The sequence below is a fragment of the Leptinotarsa decemlineata genome, unplaced genomic scaffold (genome assembly GCF_025532065.1).
Source record: "Leptinotarsa decemlineata unplaced genomic scaffold, Ldec_3_MD MMD2_tig00001393_RagTag_RagTag, whole genome shotgun sequence".
Classification (NCBI taxonomy): Eukaryota; Metazoa; Arthropoda; class Insecta; order Coleoptera; family Chrysomelidae; genus Leptinotarsa; species Leptinotarsa decemlineata.
The window spans coordinates 6,308,159-6,327,613 of record NW_027412562.1 but is presented as its reverse complement, the minus strand read 5'-3'; the positions used below and the strand labels follow the sequence as shown (position 1 = coordinate 6,327,613).

At 35.0% G+C, this 19,455-nt stretch overlaps 1 protein-coding gene across 1 annotated transcript in view; it reads left to right on the top strand.

Annotated features, from left to right (window-relative positions):
• Ipk2 (Inositol phosphate kinase 2) overlaps positions 1–19,455 on the top strand; it is a 64,600-nt gene that overhangs the window by 35,586 nt on the left and 9,559 nt on the right. The window contains exon 3 of the mRNA XM_023161172.2: positions 16,313–16,611. Within this exon, the coding sequence (XP_023016940.2) occupies positions 16,313–16,611 (299 nt within the window). The remainder of the gene's footprint in view (positions 1–16,312; positions 16,612–19,455) is intronic.

The window sequence follows — 19,455 nt, the reverse complement described above, 5'->3', positions numbered from 1 at the left end:
TTTCGATTTTTAGTATCCAAAATGGTCTTCGGTTGGTGACTGGACTGATTCCTCCAAGAGATGACTATTTATGGGTCATTCGAGTACTTTCACTTATCTCCGCTTTCCTTTTTCCGCTTCACCGGTTTAGCAGAAGATGGCCCTTTTGGCGGGAGTTGGCCATTTTCCCCTTGATTATAGATTTCAATATGTTGCGTATCTTTACGCTATCTTAGCTGCATACATTGTTGGATAACATGTATGCGGCTTCTTTGAATTTCCTCCTAAACCAATGTTCCTCTCTGTATATGATGTCAGCATGGGACCACTCGATAGTATGTTGATGGGTCCAAACATTCTGTGTTATTCCTGATATGCTGGTTTCCCCTCGCTATGCATGTTTCTTGTGTTCGGCAATGCGAACATTCAATGGTCTCTCTTAGTTTCACCGATATAGGATTTTCCGCACTCACAGGGTATCTGGTAAATGCAATTATTGAAATCGCAGCCTGGTTTTCGTGAGGCTGCTACGGATATTGTTTCCGGATCTGAAGCAAGCTCTGATGTTTTACTTGGATCCAATTCTTCTTATCCTTTCCGATAATCCTTTGATGTAGGGTAGTGCAAGCACTGGTTATGACGGCTTCTGCTGTCTTTTAGCCAAAGTCTGTTCCACCATCGCTTTGGAGTTGCCATTCCGTTGAATATCATTTTTGATGATTTCAAATTCCTTCTCGAGACCTTCCTTCGTATTACAGAGCCCGAACGCACGTCTTGATGATTTCTCTTTCAGTCGATTGATGGTGGTTGGATTCATGGTTCACACTGTCCCGTGTGAGTGGGTTTTCGGTATACAGATGTTTCCCACTTATTGTCGGTCCTCTCCACCGATACGTCCGAGAATGGCAATTCGTTGTGGACTTCCTTCTCCATTGTGAAAGTGATGGAAGGTCTTACACTGTTGATGTGTTTCAGGAAGGCGTCTAGTTCAGTATTCCCATGGTTCCATATTATGAAGGTGTCGTCAACGTATGTCAACCAGACACGAGGTTTCTTGTGGGCTTCTCCAATGGCCAGAGTTTCAAACCACTCCATATATATGTTGGCTATTACTGGTGAAAGTGGCGATCCCATTGGCAGTCCCTCATCTTGTGTAAACAATTCGTCCTTCAGTTGGAAATAAAAGTTTTGTACATAGCATGCTAGTAGTTTCATAATTACTTCTATAGGTAAATTCCTTCTATCTTCCAGGTCCCCGTCTTCGGATAGCTTCCTCTGTATTATTTGGAGTGCTTCTTCGACCGGAACGTTGGTATAAAGGCTTTCCAAGTCGAAACTGATTAGTTGATTTTCCTGTGTGACTTCAATTGTCCTTAGTAGTTCGACAAAATGCCTTGAAGTCTTCACAAAAGACGATGTTGTGATGGTTGTATTATAGGAAGTGAAAATCTAGACAAGGTTCAAGTAGCCAAATCTCTGGAGCTGGTCTCAGCGGAACATCCTTTTTGGGGATATTGGGTAGTCTAATCAAGTGAGGGGGCTTACTGCGGTGCGGTGTTAGCGATTATCTCTCCTTATCCGAAAAATAAACTTGGCGTTTTTTTTTAATCTGGTACGACCTCCTTTCAATTGATGCAGTAGGGTCCCGTACGATTTTCGTGTATTGTCCCTTCTGAAAAACCTCTTCGATCTTCTGTTCGTAGAGAACAGTATCCATCACCACAGTAGCGTTTCCTTCATCTACAGGTAGGTAGTGCCAGACCTTCAAACAAATAGATCTACAGCCTAACATCATGAGACAATGTAAAATGTGATACATCCAAAGTCGCAATGATATATGATTTTTTTTTATGTCTCTTTTTTATGTTCCTTTGTCATAAATTTAAATGATACACATCAGTTTTAAATCCGACATATTCATAAATATAAAAGTATACAATAATGCTATATCGGAACTGTCAATACATGGACCCTACACCACATCGCAATGATTGAAGTGCAACAGAACCAGATTATTTATCACATTAAAATTTCATTCCAAAAAATATATTGGATCGAAGATAATTTTCAAAGATATATAAGAGTTCTTCAATTTTTGGGAAACATGATTTTTAAATGATAATATATTGTCCATAATCAGTCCAAGATTCTTGCGATAATCAACTTTTATCATGTTACGATCTTCATTCGGGTTTGTAGGCCGTCGTGGTTTGGAACTGTATCCTAACTCACGCTTAAGGAAGCTATTGTATAGCGAAACACGTCTCGCGGTTTTTGTAAAACCGTTTATAATGAAAATCATACAATAAACTGTATTTATTAGTTTTACTATAATAAAACCACATTAAATGTATATTTCATGTATATTTGAATTAGATATTATATATAAATATTTCAGTACCCAACAACCACCACATGGGTTACAAAATATTATTATTAAAATTTGTTTTCTGCCAGGCGTCCCGTGGCGGCTCACATTTTTTTCTATCCGTGAGTTTCGAAATTAACTGCGGTTGTGTATCATATACGTGAGATGTCACGTATCTGCTCAAAAACATCCAGAGGTGCCATATCAGGTGAACTAGTGGGTCATTCTAAGGTACCACGTCTGCCTATATAGGTACCCGTTTGGATAATTGACAAACCCTAATGAGTTTTCAACTGGTGTTACGTTTCAGCGAGATGAGGTAACTCTTCATTACGACAGGCTGGTTCGAAACTGGTGAATTGGTTAACGTTGTCTCTAGAATGACTCGCTAGATCACCTGACATGATGCCCTTAGACGCCCCTTTACACAACCTCAGTCTATTAATGAGCTCATAGATATAATAAGTAGTAATATATAGTAACAAAATTACCCCTGAAACATTCCACAATTTGAGAAATGACTCTGTAAACCAACTTCAACATTGTCAGGAAGTGAATAGTGAACATTTTTAAGATATACTGGTTTGAGTTTTGAAAGCATTTGAATTTATGATATTGATCATTGGTTTTTCAGATACTTGAAACGAATATAAAACTGATAATTATTCTGGAACGGCTGATAAAATTTCCAAAAATGAATAGAAAATTGAAGTGCGCATCAAACAAGGTATCACAAAACCCGTTTTATATTAAAAAAAGGTTATAGCTCCATCTTAATGCACCTATTCAAGTTTGTAACGTTCTCCTATAAGGTTTTAGCACCATTTAATAATAATAATAATAATATAGTTTATTATGCATGAAAATACATGTATACATAAAAGGAAAAAGGTTAGCCAAAGGATATCTTCCACCCGTCCCAAAAACTATACAGTGAGTGTAAGAAAATAATTATAAACATACTTATGATATGAAGATATGATATGATAGAGAAGAGAAAAAAATAATACATCATATAGTTGCTAATAACTCTTAATATTCTTTACATTATTTCCGTCAATTTAACAATTTTATTGCATTACCATACATTGAATTTTAAATTTTTTGGATTAGCACTGACCAGTAAGCATCTGTGATTTTATTTCTTTCTCAAATTGATGAATACTATGATTTAAAAGGGGTATAATTTCATTCAGATAAGAAGGGTCTATATAAGAAAAACATCCTTGAAATTTGGAAGTACGTTGCCTAGTTATATTAAATGAGTTAATTCTCAAATTGACCATATGTATGTCAGAATCCTGCCTAATAAACTATATAAATAACAGGGTTTTAGTTTGAAGCAACTTAAACAAAAACATTTTTATCAAATATTGGACTCTGTACTCCTTCATTTTTAACAAAAATGGGCTGCACCATGTGGTATACAGCATACGAATCGCATGCAAGCATTTTGTACACGTTGTAACTTCTGTTTGTTATATTGCAGCAAAAAATTGTAGTGCACCGAACAACAATATTCGATATGGAGGTAAATAAGAGTTTTAACTAACCTGAGTTTCATTTCTTCTGATAATTTATATAGCGATTTGAGTTTGAAGAATGATACTTTGAAAATGTTCGTCACATGTTCATGGAAAGACAAAGAGCTCTATCTATGGTTACGCCAAGATTTTTAGCACTGTCTACCCAGTCAATGTCTGCGTTATCAAGAGTGAGCCTAAAGTTGCATTGAGTTTCTACAATTTGCCTTCGAGACCCTATGCAAAAGGCCAAAGTTTTATTTTTGTGCAAATCTGTGTTTATATTGGCCACGCAACTTTCTGTATCAGTGTATAGATGTACTTGACAATGTGATAAGAAAGTGGGGTAATCAAAAATAAACACTGAAAACATCAAGGGTCCTGAAATACTTCCCTGCGGTACTCCTGAGATTGTTTCTTTTAGGGATGACCATGACCCTCTGTGATCGGCCTGTGAGATAGCTGGTCATCCATTGAAGAGAAATGACATCGAATCCTATGAACTTGAGCTTGCTGATGAGTAAATCGAAATTAACTAAATCGAAAGCTTTACTTTGATCAAGCAGTACTAAAATGGTGGCTTTTGATTGATTTCTGAATCTCGCAAGATGTCGATTACTTTCAAGAGGGCAGTCTGTGTTCCGTGTTTTTTGCGAAACCCAAACTACTCGTACGGGAGTATTCGCTTTTCTTCAAGAAAAAGCTTTTATTTGACGGGAAACATTTTTCTCCAATATTTTAGAGAATGAGGGCAGAATGATGATAGGGCGTAGGTCACTGAACGTGGTAGGTGCATTCTTTTTCGGAATTGGAAGTATATTAGCAACCTTCCAAACATCTGGAAAAATACCCTGTCTGAAGGACTCGTTGAAAATATGTTTAGCTTCATCAATATAGTGTGGTATCAATAAAGAAATCATCTTGATATTTATATTGTCAATACCTAAAGCATTAGATTTTATTTCTTTGATAGCAGTCAAAATATCATCACATATATCGGTGAGGGAAAAGTTCATTGGAGCGTTCAATTTATTATTATTGTAGAATGAATGAGTGTCATTATTTACTATTGCCACGTTTGAAAAATAGTTATTGATTTCTTCAGGTCTACGCAGTTCAATTGGCAGGCTATTATGGTTTGCGAGGATGATTTTGTAGTAACACCCCAATCTGCAAGATTTCTCCATGTCATTTTTGAATTGCTGCTGCTGTCTTTTCTTTAAGATATTTGGCATGAGCTCTATCACGAGTTTTCATCATCAATTTGATATTATAAGTTATATACGGGGATGCCTTATGTTGTATGTATGTTGCTTTAGATTGTAGAGCGCCCTCTCAAGTCTATAGCACCCTCTTCGTGACAATCAATACAATACTACTGTTTTTATTATTAAAAAGTACCATTTTATGTAAACTTAGTCCGACGTTAATATCTTTTTTTGTTGAAATCACAACACAACAAAAAAATATTTTTTGAATGTTTTCTACACTAAATTAGTCAATTTCTACTAATTTTGGGGTGATAAAAACGAAAATAACAATGAAAAATTTTTATTAGCTCTGGTTTTTGAGATACACAGTACTTAATCTTAAAGAGTTGTTATACTATACGTGAAAAGTGAAAGTACATAAAACAATATTGTTATGTTTCTTTTAGAATATTTTAAGTACAAAATTAATAAAAAAAACATTATTCTTAGTGTTTTGACAAATAAAAGAAGTTTGTACCACCAAATTTCAATTAAGTCCATCCGATTCATTGTAAGATCGCTGTCGTTTAGCTTGTCTTTTATAAAACACTTCTGGAGCATCCCTACACACAGACCAGCAGTAGTCTGCAAGCATTGCTTCATTCCAACGGCCCTGATATCTCTGTTCCATTAAGGCAATGTCTTGATGGAATCTTTCTCCATGTTCGTCACTCACAGCTCCACAGTTTTGTGGGAAGAAATTAAGATGAGAGTGAAGAAAATGAATTTTTAAGGACATGTTGCATCCACGTTGGTGGTAAGCTTGAAGAAGCTCTTTAACCAATGCTGTGAAGTTATCATCTCTTTTGTTACCTAAAAACCCATGTACAACCCCCTTAAAGGCTTCCCAGGCTCTTTTTTCATTTCCTGTTAAAATCATGTCAAAAGCAGGATCATTTACGATTTCACGGATTTGAGGCCCAATAAAGATGCCTTCCTTGACTTTAGCATCACTCAACCTGGGAAACTTTGCTCTCAAGTACTTAAAAGCTTGTCCTTCCTGGTCCATGGCCTTCACAAAGTTTTTCATTAGTCCCAACTTAATATGTAATGGGGGAAGGAGAACATCCTTAGGATCTACAAGAGGCTCGTAAACTACATTTTTCTCATTAGGGTTTAGGTCTCGTGTAGGCCAGTTTTGTGTCTGTCCCACAGACACAAAAAACAACGGTACTTGGTGAACCCTAATTGCATTCCTAGGAGTATAGCAATGACTTTCAGATCACCACAGATGTGCCACTTGTGTTGTTCATATTTGATTGATTGGAGAAGTGTTTTCATATTTATATACGTTTCCTTCATGTGAACTGCATGACCTATAGGAATAGAGGGTAGCTGATTTCCATTATGCAGCAGTACAGCTTTTAAGCTTAGTTTTGAAGAGTCTATAAACAGTCTCCATTCAGATGGAGTGTGATCCAAATTCAAGCAGTCCATCAAACCATTAACATCAGAACAAACTACGAGGTTTTCTTTTTTCTCAAAAAAAGGAAGCAAATCTTTTTGACGCTGTCTGTACTGAGATATTTTCACATCATGTTTTAGAAGATTCCACTGTTGTAGTCTTGACCCTAACAGCTCAGCCTTTTCCTTAGACAAGCGAAGATCTCTTATAAGGTCACTCAACTCTGCTTGACTAATTCTGTGCGGATCACTAGACCTATCGCTTACCTCAAAATCAGGGTCATAGGATGTAGAAGGATGGGTTGCTCCTTCTAAACAGTCTTCATCACCTTCCTCTAAAATTTCATAGTTTTGGGGTGGAGAAGGGACTGACAAATTGTCTGAGTGTGGTACAGGCCGAAGAGCAGATGGGAGATTAGGGTATTTAACCGTTCCTCTTTTCTTCATAGATAAACCTTGCTTAATGGGAGGAGTTAAGCAGAAATAACAGTCGTCTGTATGATTGGTAGGCTCACGCCAAACCATAGGTACTGCAAAAGCCATTGCCCGGTTTTTATTTTTCAGCCACTCTCGCAATATGACGGAACAAGAATTACAACATATATGAGGAGCCCATGATTTATCTTGGTCCCCAACTTTCACACCAAAATAATGTTGATAGGCTGTCTTAACGATAGGTGTCATTTTACGTTTCTGAGCCTTAAATGTTATTTCACCACATATATAGCAAAAGCTATCGACAGAATTCACACACTTTCGAGGCATTTCAGATCAGCACTTAAATTAATTTAAAAATCAACTTCACACGATAATTTCAATGGCAACCACGTGCGTACAATTGACAAACTCACATAGGTTATGTTTACTACTTAAGAACAGCTGATGAGAGGGGTGTTATGTAAACAAACATGTGTACCAACTGTTGGTGATGAAATATTTCATTTTTTGAAAACTCAATATACATATATATAATATAATGATACTATATCTTGAAAACAAAAGCGAATTTATAATTTTTATGGTCACTTTCGGTTTTAACACGTGGAAATACATTAAAATCATCTAATTTCAACCCCGAAACAAAAACTTTGTTGTGTTGTGAAATATGAGAAGGAGGGACTTTTCACATCCGCTGTGTATAAGGATAACATAGCAAAATCAAGTTTATGTTTATATTGTCAGACCCGAATAACTTAGATTTTATATTATGAATTATTGCTGAGACTTTATCTGAGAAAACTGCAATAATCAGCTAATATTGTCTATGATGGCGTTTGAGTAATGAAAATTCACTGTATCAGTTTGCCGCTGTTAGTTATTGCTTGATGAAGTATTCGTTCAAAATATTGACATCTTTAAGATTATCAGGTAATTCAGTTCGTTTATATTTTACAATCCCTCATTTCCTAAACACTTATCACAGCGAAATTAAAAGAAGACAGTCTACGTTTTCACGTCCAGATATGTCATGACTTTTTTTTTATATATGGTTAATATCAACAGTGATAATAAATGTGTCAACTTAGAAACGCATAACTCGAACAATATTTAGAGTAATATAAATTTCCTAGGTAGAAACTGTTTTTATTTTAAAAACAATGTTTGTTTCATATGTCTTCTAGTGATAATTCATGGTTTAATTCATAATTCTTATGGAAAAATACAAATGTATTAGAGACACTGACACTAACATCACAACTCGTCAAAACAATTGAGTAAGTACATTCATGGGACGACATATTGCACAAAAGTTTTAATATAAATAATAAATAAATCTATGTTGTAGCCCTGAGGAAGGCGATAATCAATCGCCGAAACGTTAGTAAATACAATTGTGAACACCTACTGTTTTTAATGTACAACTGCTCGTTTAATTTGAAGCTATTTGTGAATTTAATTGTGATGCAAATGATATGAATTGCTCTGTGAGATTCCTATACACAGCTACACAAATTTCAATAGTGATTTACGAAATTAAAAGCATTTGAAGATCACAAAACATTATCACGGCTGACTCACCTTCAATGCGATTATAAACATTGGAAAAAAAGAAAGTGTGTCGTTATTAGTCATTGATATAATTGAATGTTTAAAGCAATATGGTCTTCTATGAATCACATCCAACAGCTGGTAGACAGTATTAAAAGAAAGATAAGACTTCTGTGTTTTTTCAATAATAATTTTTGTAACTGCTGACCAGTGTTGCCGTCGTATCTAAAAATGGTATTGCGAACTAAAAATGTGCACACACTTACTTAAAAAGCGAATTATTCATCAATTGATGTATTCCATCTTTTCATTTAATTTTTAAAGATCAAGATCTTCCGATGATGTGGTGCTGCAGGTTTTTCGGGTTTTCCTGCAGCTGAAAAAGCAAATGCGCCACTGGAAACAATGAAGTCGCCCCGGAGCGCCAATTAATTTTTATTGTTGTTTTACAATTTCATGATTTGTATTTTGGATTTGGAAGTGTTATTATTTCATTTTGAAAGCGTAGAAGGTCCACAAAAATTAATATTATTTGTCCACAATTCACATTTATAACTGTAAATTATGAACAGCGTCAGTGGACAGTAAATTCCTCTCAGTAACCGGTATTGTGCATACTTAAAGTGCCGGCGCCCTCAGAGGCAAAAAAAACAATACAAAAAATAAGGCCGCTGCCAACTAGTCCACGTGGACTGAAGAATTGGCGGTTCGTATTGGATAATTTTTACTAACCAAGTTTTATGATTGACTGTTGATTGAGTCATAAAAGTCATAAAATAAAATTTTGAAATAATGTTACGGTGACGAATAGAATGCGAGCCGTCGTGTTGTCAATGTTCAGTTCAGGAACTGATCGCGATTTGAGTGTTGAAATTCGATATTGGTACAGTTATAATTACTTAATATTTTTGTTATCTGTTCAAAATGTGGTATCCTTGGACAAGTACTAATAGTAATAACGAGTGTGATAACAACGCACTTTTTCCTGTGTAGTTATTCCAATAGCGATGGTGAACAATGAGAAAAAGAGATACCAGTGAATAAGATTCGGATGCATTCGAATATTGAAACACAGAGAATATGTTTCAACGTATATAAGAATCTACATCTCAAGTTTGGTTTCGAGGGAAACAAACTATTATAAGCAACATCAGATTTAACCGAAATTCCTTTCTCAAATGTATGTAAAATAGTCGAAAACAAACCTTATGAAAGCAAGACGCGATTGATACGAGATTACTAAAACCTTCAGATGTTCATCTGATTAAATCATTGAAAAAAACAATATACGACTTACAAAAGCAATGATATTCCTACAACTGAAATCATAAGGATGAAATTGAATACTTCCGGCCATAATGTGAGCTGCTGTGATAAAACTCTTCAGAATAGGATAATGAAACTAGGATTTAGATTTAAAATGATAAACAAACGTCAAGCAGGTATGGAAAGCAGAAGAATAGTGGAATTGCGTAACAAATACTTAGAACAAATAACTAAATATATACAAGAATAACGACGAAACTCCGTATGACACTCACGACATAGTTAAAAAAAAAAGCGATTTATTTCCAACAGGAGTACCCAGTTACAGGAAATGCTATTATTACGGAGTATGAATGGACTAAATATTAAAAATAATGGAATATAGAAATGTATAAAAGTAAATGCTGAAACAAAGTATATATAAAATATTCGTATAAGAGGAATGAAAAATTGAGTATATAAAACAAAAAGTTACAAATCATGCAATGTTACAGTACTGACACAAAAGTTATTTATAGTATTATTACAAGTGATTATGGATACAAGATACCAAGGCGTTCAGAGAGTCGAAATGAATATCGCAGTGTTCACAGATTTTATTGAAGCTACTGCACATAAAATTCAATGGTGATCGTAGCATAATATTTGTGCGTGATGCTTCGCAATTGAATTTCAGATTGTATCAACCTTCACTTCTCTGTACTAAGAAATTGATCTCGGGTAACCGTACTGTCAATATTGTTGTTGAGTAATTTATGCAGGAATTTTATGCCAAGGATAACTCTACTATTTTACAAAGATGTCATATCAAATCGTGTCAACAATATGTTATGATCGATGCCTCTCGTGGGGTATTGACCATCAACTTTTAGACATACGTATTTTAGGGACTTCCTTTGTACGCTCTCAATTGATGTTTTTTGGTAGTCGTAAACCGGATTCCATAATAAAGAACCATACTTTAACTTAGATCTGGCATACGCAAAATATAATAATTTTAAGGTGGCAATACTTTTGAAGTTCTTGCCATTTCTGTAAGTGAATCCAAGCATCCTATTTGCATCAGCAGTCATATTCCTTATATGTGTTGTAAATGTTAATTTACTGTCGTATGTTATACCAAGATCTTTTATCTCCTGTACGCGGTTGACTGTAGATTTGTTGATTGTATAATCGTATCTTAAAGTTCGCTTTTTTGTTGTAAATGATATTATTTTACATTTGGATACGTTAAGTTGTAGAAGATTATCATTACACCAAAGTTTGATTACATCTAATTCATGTTGAATACGTTGGCAGTCACGAAAGGGTGGACTGATGGTTCGAGAATGTGTACACCTAACGTGCCTGCAAACAAAGAATCGCGACTAATCATTATGCATTGCGGAGGAAGTGAAGGATGGGTTCCGAATTCTTCGAGATTATGTTGAGAAAAACTTGAGGACTGCAATGTTGACTATCATAAGAACATGGAATGGTTTGAAAACACATTGATCCCAAATTTGGATACGAATAGTGTAATAGTTCTTGACAACGCTTCCTCATTCGCGACAGCTCATCAAAGTACCGAATGAAAATTCGTGCTGGAAAGATGAGATACAAAGTTTTTTAATGGATATCAATTTGTATTTTGAAGATTGCTATACCAAAAACCAACTACTTGAAGTTTTACAGACAAAAACATTTGAAAAAGTGTATGCCCTTGAGAATATTGCTGAAAAGTATGGACAAGTAATTTTAGTTGAAAGACTATATGGAAATTGGACACTTCCATATTAATGGTGAAAATAAAGATATTATTAATTTACATGACGACAGTATAGTGAAACAGAGAATATGGAAAGTGTGAATTATAAAAAAATATTTTGGATTTTTGTGGTCCTTCTACGCTTTGGTAGAATCCCAAGCTGACTTTAACAACAAATTGAGTGGCAAGAGGTGGACACTGAAAGCAAAATGATAATTAATCTGACAAATAAGGCAATCAGTTTTGTTTTGTAGAAATGACCCATAGAACCGTTGATGACACTAAAGTAATTTCAATATATTGGGAGTCATTTCAAATTTTGCCTTTAAAAATATCTTTAAACTCAAAGTCGAATCTAGAGTAACTAAGTGGAGGTGGGGTGGTAAAAGTCTTTAAATTTCACGATCCTCGAAACAGAACATCGGTTTCTTTATTCTTTTACCCCCAAAATGACGCCAAAAAAGGTATATTATTATCGAAGCGGTTTTTTTTGCACATAACTTTGCGAATTTTTAAAATGTCACTTTGTCACCAACACATTCTTATAGTTAGTATGAAAACATACATTAAAAAAAAAGAATGTTCTAGCTCCATCGGTCAAGATATTTTTAAATTCACCACTTCTTCATGAATACAATGAGGGCTGAAAATTTTATAAAAACTAGTAAAAAATTTTGTAAAAAACGCGATTTTGAACTGTGAATATGAACGTTGAACTTTGTGGGGTACTGCGTAGACGGGTGGGGCGCAGGAGTGGGGATAACTTCAAAAGCTCGGTGTTTAAAAAAAAATCATATCTTCTTTAATTCTGAACTGCTTTTGATAATTCTTCTTTAATGTGAGGTAGCTCTTGAAAAAAATATCTAGCATGTTGGATATGCCAAAAAGAGAATATTTGTGATAGTAATAAATTTCCATCAAAAAAATAATTAACAAAGAATGTGTTTTTAGCTAATTACTCATTAATTCTCCTGAAAATTGTAAAATGATACGGCTTTAAATAATGATAAAAAAATAATATTTTTATTGAATAGAACTGGCCGATACTTAATGAAAATCCATATTAAAAATAATTAATACAGTTTGTCGCATGACAATAAAGGGTTTTACAAAAACCGCGACACGTGTTTCGCTATACAATAGCTTCCTCAAACGTAAACTCGCGCTTGAGGAAGCTATTATATAGCGAAACACATGTCGCGGTTTTTGTAAAACACTTTATTGTGAAAATCATACAGTAAACTGTATTACATAGTTTTTTTCATATTTTTGTTATTTTGCACTCCACCTGGCCTCAACATAGAAGATAGATTGACAATAATCAAATATTCGACAGCACGGTTTTTTGATTTTCAAAAAAGTTAAATTTCATTCGGAAATATAAATTTACAATGGATGTGGTTGAAACTGTGCAGTTATTCTTGTCTAGAAACAAAAGAAAATCATGAAAAAAATAATAAAATCACCTATAAAGAGTTTTTTCTCCGTTTTCCAAAATGAGCAAGATTTAATGCAAAAAACACGCCCAATAAAATAGTATAAATATTTGGCCACAACTTTGAGGGTGAAAAAAATTGATATCCTGTTTTAAAAGTCGTAAAAGTCAGATGTCGACGATAAAAGTTCATTGATTTATAAACCCTCCATGGAATGCGCCCAGTACGTCAATGTTAAAGACACATTTTGCGGGTTATTTGCGAAAATTCGGAATATCTCCTGAAAAAAAATTCATTTTTTGCACTTTTATTAAAGTAATGGACAGTAAGAGACATTACAGTATTTTACATGCGGTTTTAGTGAAATGGAAAAATTTTAAATTTCCCCAATTTTGATTTTTCAATTGCTTACATCTGGCCAAGTTTTGATCGTGTTGAAAATTTGTGCTAACTATGAATTTTTTTTAAGGCTATTTACAAAGTAATATCCCACTTTACTTATAATTATATTATCTCCGAACCTCATTAGTTAAATCCTGTTATTAATATATTTTGCTTTTTGGAAAGCACGCTTAGGTTAGTAATATATTCAAACAACATGCCTTGCGCATGTGATATTTAGATTCATTCTATGCATTACTCAGTTCTTTTTATCACCTATGAATATTCGGAATGATAAGATGTGAGATATCCGCGTCGATATTAAATTCGTTTAATGCCCAATCGGCCTTCAAATTTATCTACCAACAGTATTTCTGGACGGAGAATTTGATTTAATCAACATATTCGAACATGGTAGATTTTTCTTGTCTTATTATCTACTAGTTGCTGCTCACGGCTTCTCCTGCATAGAATTTGGTGTGTCACATTAAGTTTCGTGACAGACCATTTTAAACAAATAGTTACAATATTTTTTTATTTACCCAAAACTTCAGGTTTCCAACTTCAAAAGTGACTAAATTCAATACAGGCTTTGAACCCCTATATTCCGCTTGGAGGTGTGGAAATTCGTGATTTTCTTTCTTGATGTTCATTTGCGCTATACAAAGAACCTACCTGCATATTTCAAGATTCTAGGTTCAGTAGCTTCGGCTGTACGTTAATATAAGAGTGTGCAACATCTAGTAATTTATATTTTTACTTCAAAAATACTGTAACTGAAATAATATACCAACTGCACTGAGTAATGAATAGTTTCGAGAATAGAATTATGTTACCTATAAAGAAATTCGCAAAACTAACACAACCGTCAACGACGTCTGTCATCACGTGTCTGCCCGCGTTCGGATCGCGTTCTCGGTGATGGCGCTTCATTGCTTAAACCGCCTCTATCCACGCGCATCGTCCCCCGTCGTTTTACTGTAGACGCGACGCTTAATGGGTTACTGCGTTGCGTTAAGTTAATCTAATCGTAATAACTTTTAAACGATTTATCCAAATAAGTCAGTGTGAAAAACAAAGTTTATTTGAATTGAAGGGGTTATATGTTTAGGAGTGATTCATTTTCAGGAAAGTTTATCTATATCAAATACTTAAAACGACAATTGTATAAATTTTTATAAGAATTTGGCAGATATTCTAAAATTTGCATTGTAAAAAAGTATCCAATTCAGTTGTATTCATAGCTCAGTATTTAGCATATAGTGGCTACCACATAGGAGCAGATATGTATATGCTATCGCGGACTATCATTTAGAACTATTTAAGATAAACAATATTACGGTACATTATCTGCATGTAACTCTAAAGGTATAGGCAGCGCACGCCAAAATAGCTCTCAGGGAACAAGAATTTTTCCGACTTACTTAATACTAACCGTTATATTATGACAAAAATTACACAAAACCATTATAAATTGTAGCTTATATCTAAAGAAATGAACTATAAACGTTCAAGCCAGTCTTGGATATACCTACACAGTAGGTTGAGTGGACTGACGCCTATCAGAAAACAACTACTCCCCTGATTAATACCACGGAGGGCGTTGGATTATATCCGACAGGCTTTAGTGCAGGAATCTTCACAGAAAATGTCCTGCATATGCAATTGGCAATACAACTGAAAGAGTCGACCTTCAATTTTGGAACGGGCACACTTGCATTCGGGCTCATTAGCCACTCGTCAGTGCAAAATAGTGGCCATCTTAGGAAGAGGAATGAAATACTCTGAAAGAATTCCGATTTTCAACTATGGAATATCATTGACTTCAGGTCGATGATGGCCACTATTTTGCACTGACGAGTGGCTAATGAGCCCGAAACCGGTCTGCAAGTGTGCCCGTTCCAAAATTGAAGGTCGACTCTTTCAGTTGTGTTGCAAATTGCATATGCAGGAAGTTCATTTCTTTAGATTTGTTTACTGCCAGTCTTCAAGCATAGCCCACTGACTAATAAGAATATAGCTTATATGTTATCTTGATGTAAAGTTTCATTTAAATCCGTTCAGTCATTTAGGCGGGAAAGAGCCGCAAACATACATACATCTGTTTAAATCCATCCTAGCATACTTTCGCATTTATAATAGTTTAGATAGATAGAAAGATACATAGATATATAGATAGATAGATAGATATATTACATTATAAATATCACCTAATTGTTATTTTGGGAGGTACATAAGTTTTTCCTGGCAAAAAATTAATAATTCATGTAAGAAGAGCAAATCTTCATGTTCAGGAATGTTACTGTTTTTCAATAAAAAATTCAAAATGGATTCATAAAACTTGTCAGTAACACTATTATAAATTTTGCCTATATACTTCAAAAAACAAAAAATATGCTAATTATTAAGGAAATCATTTCCTCCAACGAATGAAGAGGATAACTGGTAGTGTCCGTCCTTCGATATTATGATAGATATAATAATATGTAACAATGAATATTTATATTGGCGAAGAACTCCGCATGGATGGTATCCACTCCACTAGACTGTCATGTTGCAATCTTCTATTCAGCCGTGGAAATGAGAAGTAGATCTGTCACTTATAGTAACAATTCCGTCAACAGGCTGGAGATGAACCAGACGACTGATTATAGAAGGAAAAGCGGAATTATCCGGGTGTATTGCACATCAGAAAGTGAAACATAAATTACAGCTGACACTTTAATCACTCTTTATGCTACTACTTCTTTCTCCACTCTCGTATGTTCTGCGAACTTCTCGAGGTTAGTCGACAGCATTCAAGGTTCGTCATTCGCCTTTTCGTGACGTTACGCACCGACAGTAGCGGTTCCTTCGTTCGATCACATTGATAGATTCTCCATGGGTCGGACAAATTTTTCAAATGCCAATTTTTTAAAATTATTTATATACATTCATCTTGACAGTAACATATTACATTCTTTTTTCAGGAATGTTGAAAGAAAATGAAGTAGTCCTAAAACCGATTCATAAAAAAGAAAACGGAGAAAGAGAAATAGGTTTTTATACGAGCATCCAAAATTCAGTGGATAAGACTTTTAGTGAACTGAAAAGTTTGGTACCAAAGTATTACGGAACAAAAATAGTGCAAGTGAATGGTGATGAATACGAATATATAGTCATGGAAGATCTGATTAAAAATTTCAAAGAGCCCTGCATCATGGACGTAAAAATTGGAAGAAGATCTTGGGATCCGACGGCTTCACAGAAAAAAATTCAATCGGAAGAAGTGAGTAACTAATTATTGTGATAGGGAACATGCACATGTCTCAATTTTGAATTATTTCGAATTCAACGAATATATTACCCCAATAAAGCTGTGAAAACAACTAGGAAGTACAAATGAAACTTTCAATTTCTCCATGATACAAAGTTGAAAATTTCGAATTTTTAAAAGCGTACCTCTGGCGGTTTCTGGTGGACAAATGGTTCGTTACTTCCATTAGTTCCAATTTTTCACAGAGAGGGCGTTTTAATTGTCAAAATTTGAGTATCCCCTGCTTTTATTATTGTTATTGGAAGGAAGGTGGAAATATGAACTAATTTTCTATTGTCATTGATAATATGGATAATTCAACATTGCTGGAGTCGTTTGTATTAATATTATCGATGAATAATGGCGGCATCTAATGGACAAATGGATCGTTACTCATCTTACTTCCAATTTTTCACGGAGAGGGCGTTTCAATTGTCAAAATTCAAGTATCCCATGCTTTCCAACAATTGTTTTTATTATTGTTGTTGATCGAGAGGTGGAAATATAAACTTATTTTTCATTATTATTGATATTATTGATGAATAATGGCGGTGTCTGGTGGACAAATGGATCGTTTCCTACCTTAGTTCCAATTTTTCACAGAGACTTCAGTTTTCAAAATTCTAGTATCACATACTTTCCAAGGATGATTTTCAGAATCGCTTTTGTGCAAGTTATAATCTTGCAGCATTATTTGATACAAAAATTTCAGCACTTCATAAACTATAGGTTTGTTCTGGTTCTATTTCTAACATCCGAAACTGTTTGGAAACTGCGCAAGATATGATGCGTACAAGCAAAAAATCTCAAACAGTCCGAAATAGACACTTGGTTAAGAGATGAAGACGAGAAAATATCCCAAACAAATTTCCACATGAATGCGCATGAGCAACGGGAACAGTTCTCAACAGTTCAGCCACGAGAGCAAGAACGATTCGGGACGGTTCAAGACATTTTAGAATCATTTCGCAGTCGAAACCAGAGCAAAGGATTCATCAATCCGAACTTATCCTCGATAAACCAGAACGCTCTATATTAACTGCGCATGATCCTGACGTCTTGGAACCTGAATTTCGTAACCAGAACAAACCTTATAACGATCCAAATGAAGCAGAAACTGACAACTGACGTAACATAACGTCATGAAGGTGCTTTCAGTAGCAGACCCAGGACAGAGATATCAACCTGCCTATAGTCCGTTCATAATTTGTCGATAGCACAAAATGAGGGCCCAAGTCATAAAACGGTCGTAAAATCATAGGCGGAGGTTCCTGAGGTGTTTATTCATCAAATATAAAGCTTCAGTTTATATTCGAAACTTGCCTTGAAAGGGTGAAGTTGTTACGAACGAAAATAATTTTTGGTTTACTACATTTTTTAATCGCATTCTATTTACGGCTCGTTGGTGTTTCGGCGTCTACGGCAGTAATTAACGTCTCTAATATTTATTTTGCGAATTTTGTGCAGTGCGTGAGTAACTTTTTTTCATATTCCTACAAACATATACGTACCTTTCGTTCCTGTTTGTTTTGTTTGATTGCTTGCGATGGCTTCGTCATCATCATCAACATCATCAAGTTTTACACCGGTACTGTTGCGTACAGTCAGTAAGTCTGTCTATTCACCAAGAGAGAAGACTATTGTTTTGAACGTTCACGATGCTCTGGTTTCTCAGAATCCCACAAACACTGTTCAGAACATAATCAAGAGTTGTGCCAACATGACGGGCGTAGGGGAGTCAACAATATATAGGTTCCTATCAGAAAGAAAAAAAAAAAGGTATAGCTAACCCAAATACAAACGAATACTTAAAGAGGGGGAGAAAACCTATTGAAATTGATGAATTTGCCAAAAATGGTATTCGAAGGAAAATTCACGAATTTTTTTACAAAAAAGAAATACCCAACCTAAACAAAATTTTACAAGAAGTTAGAGACGAACCGGATTTGCCTCATGTCTGACGAACCAAATTGTGGCAAGTTTTAAAAGAATTAAATTTCCGGTGGGAGAAATCAGACCGAAAATCACTTTTGATTGACCGGGAAGAGATAATATGTTGGAGAAGAAAGTATCTAAGATCTATACGAAAATTTCGGGCTGAAGGAAGGCCAATTTACTATCAGGACGAAACGTGGGTAAACGCAGGTCATACTCTCACAAAAATTTGGACAGATAAAAATATATCAAGCTCCAGGCAAGCCTTTATGGAAGGTTGGTCTACTGGTATTTCCCCACCCTCTGGTAAAGGCAGTAGATTAATAGTTTCTCACATTGGCAGTGAAAAAGGATTTGCTAAGCATGGTTTGTTGGAATTTGAATTCAAAAGCACAAAAGACTATCACGAGGAGATGACAGCTGATGTTTTCGAAGAGTATTTTGAGCAGATGATTGAACATATACCACCAAACTCAATTATAGTATTAGATAATGCACCTTATCATTCACGACTAGTTGAAAGACTTCCAACGACTGCGTGGAAGAAACAGGATATCATTGACTGGCTGCGGAATAAGTCCCTGCCTTACGAAGATGTAATGGTTAAAGCAGAACTTTTAAAAATTGCCCAACACAAATCTAAGTTCAAGAAATACGTAGTTGACAAAATGGCGGAAAGACGAAACATCACAGTCCTTAGACTTCCACCCTACCACTGCGAATTAAATCCAATTGAACTCATTTGGGCACAAATGAAAAGCTATGTGGCTAGAAAAAATACGTCATATAAAATACAAGCTGTACGTGAATTGTTATATGAGTTTTTACAACATATTACAGAATAAAATTGGCGAGATGCAATAAGACATGCAATAGAAGAAG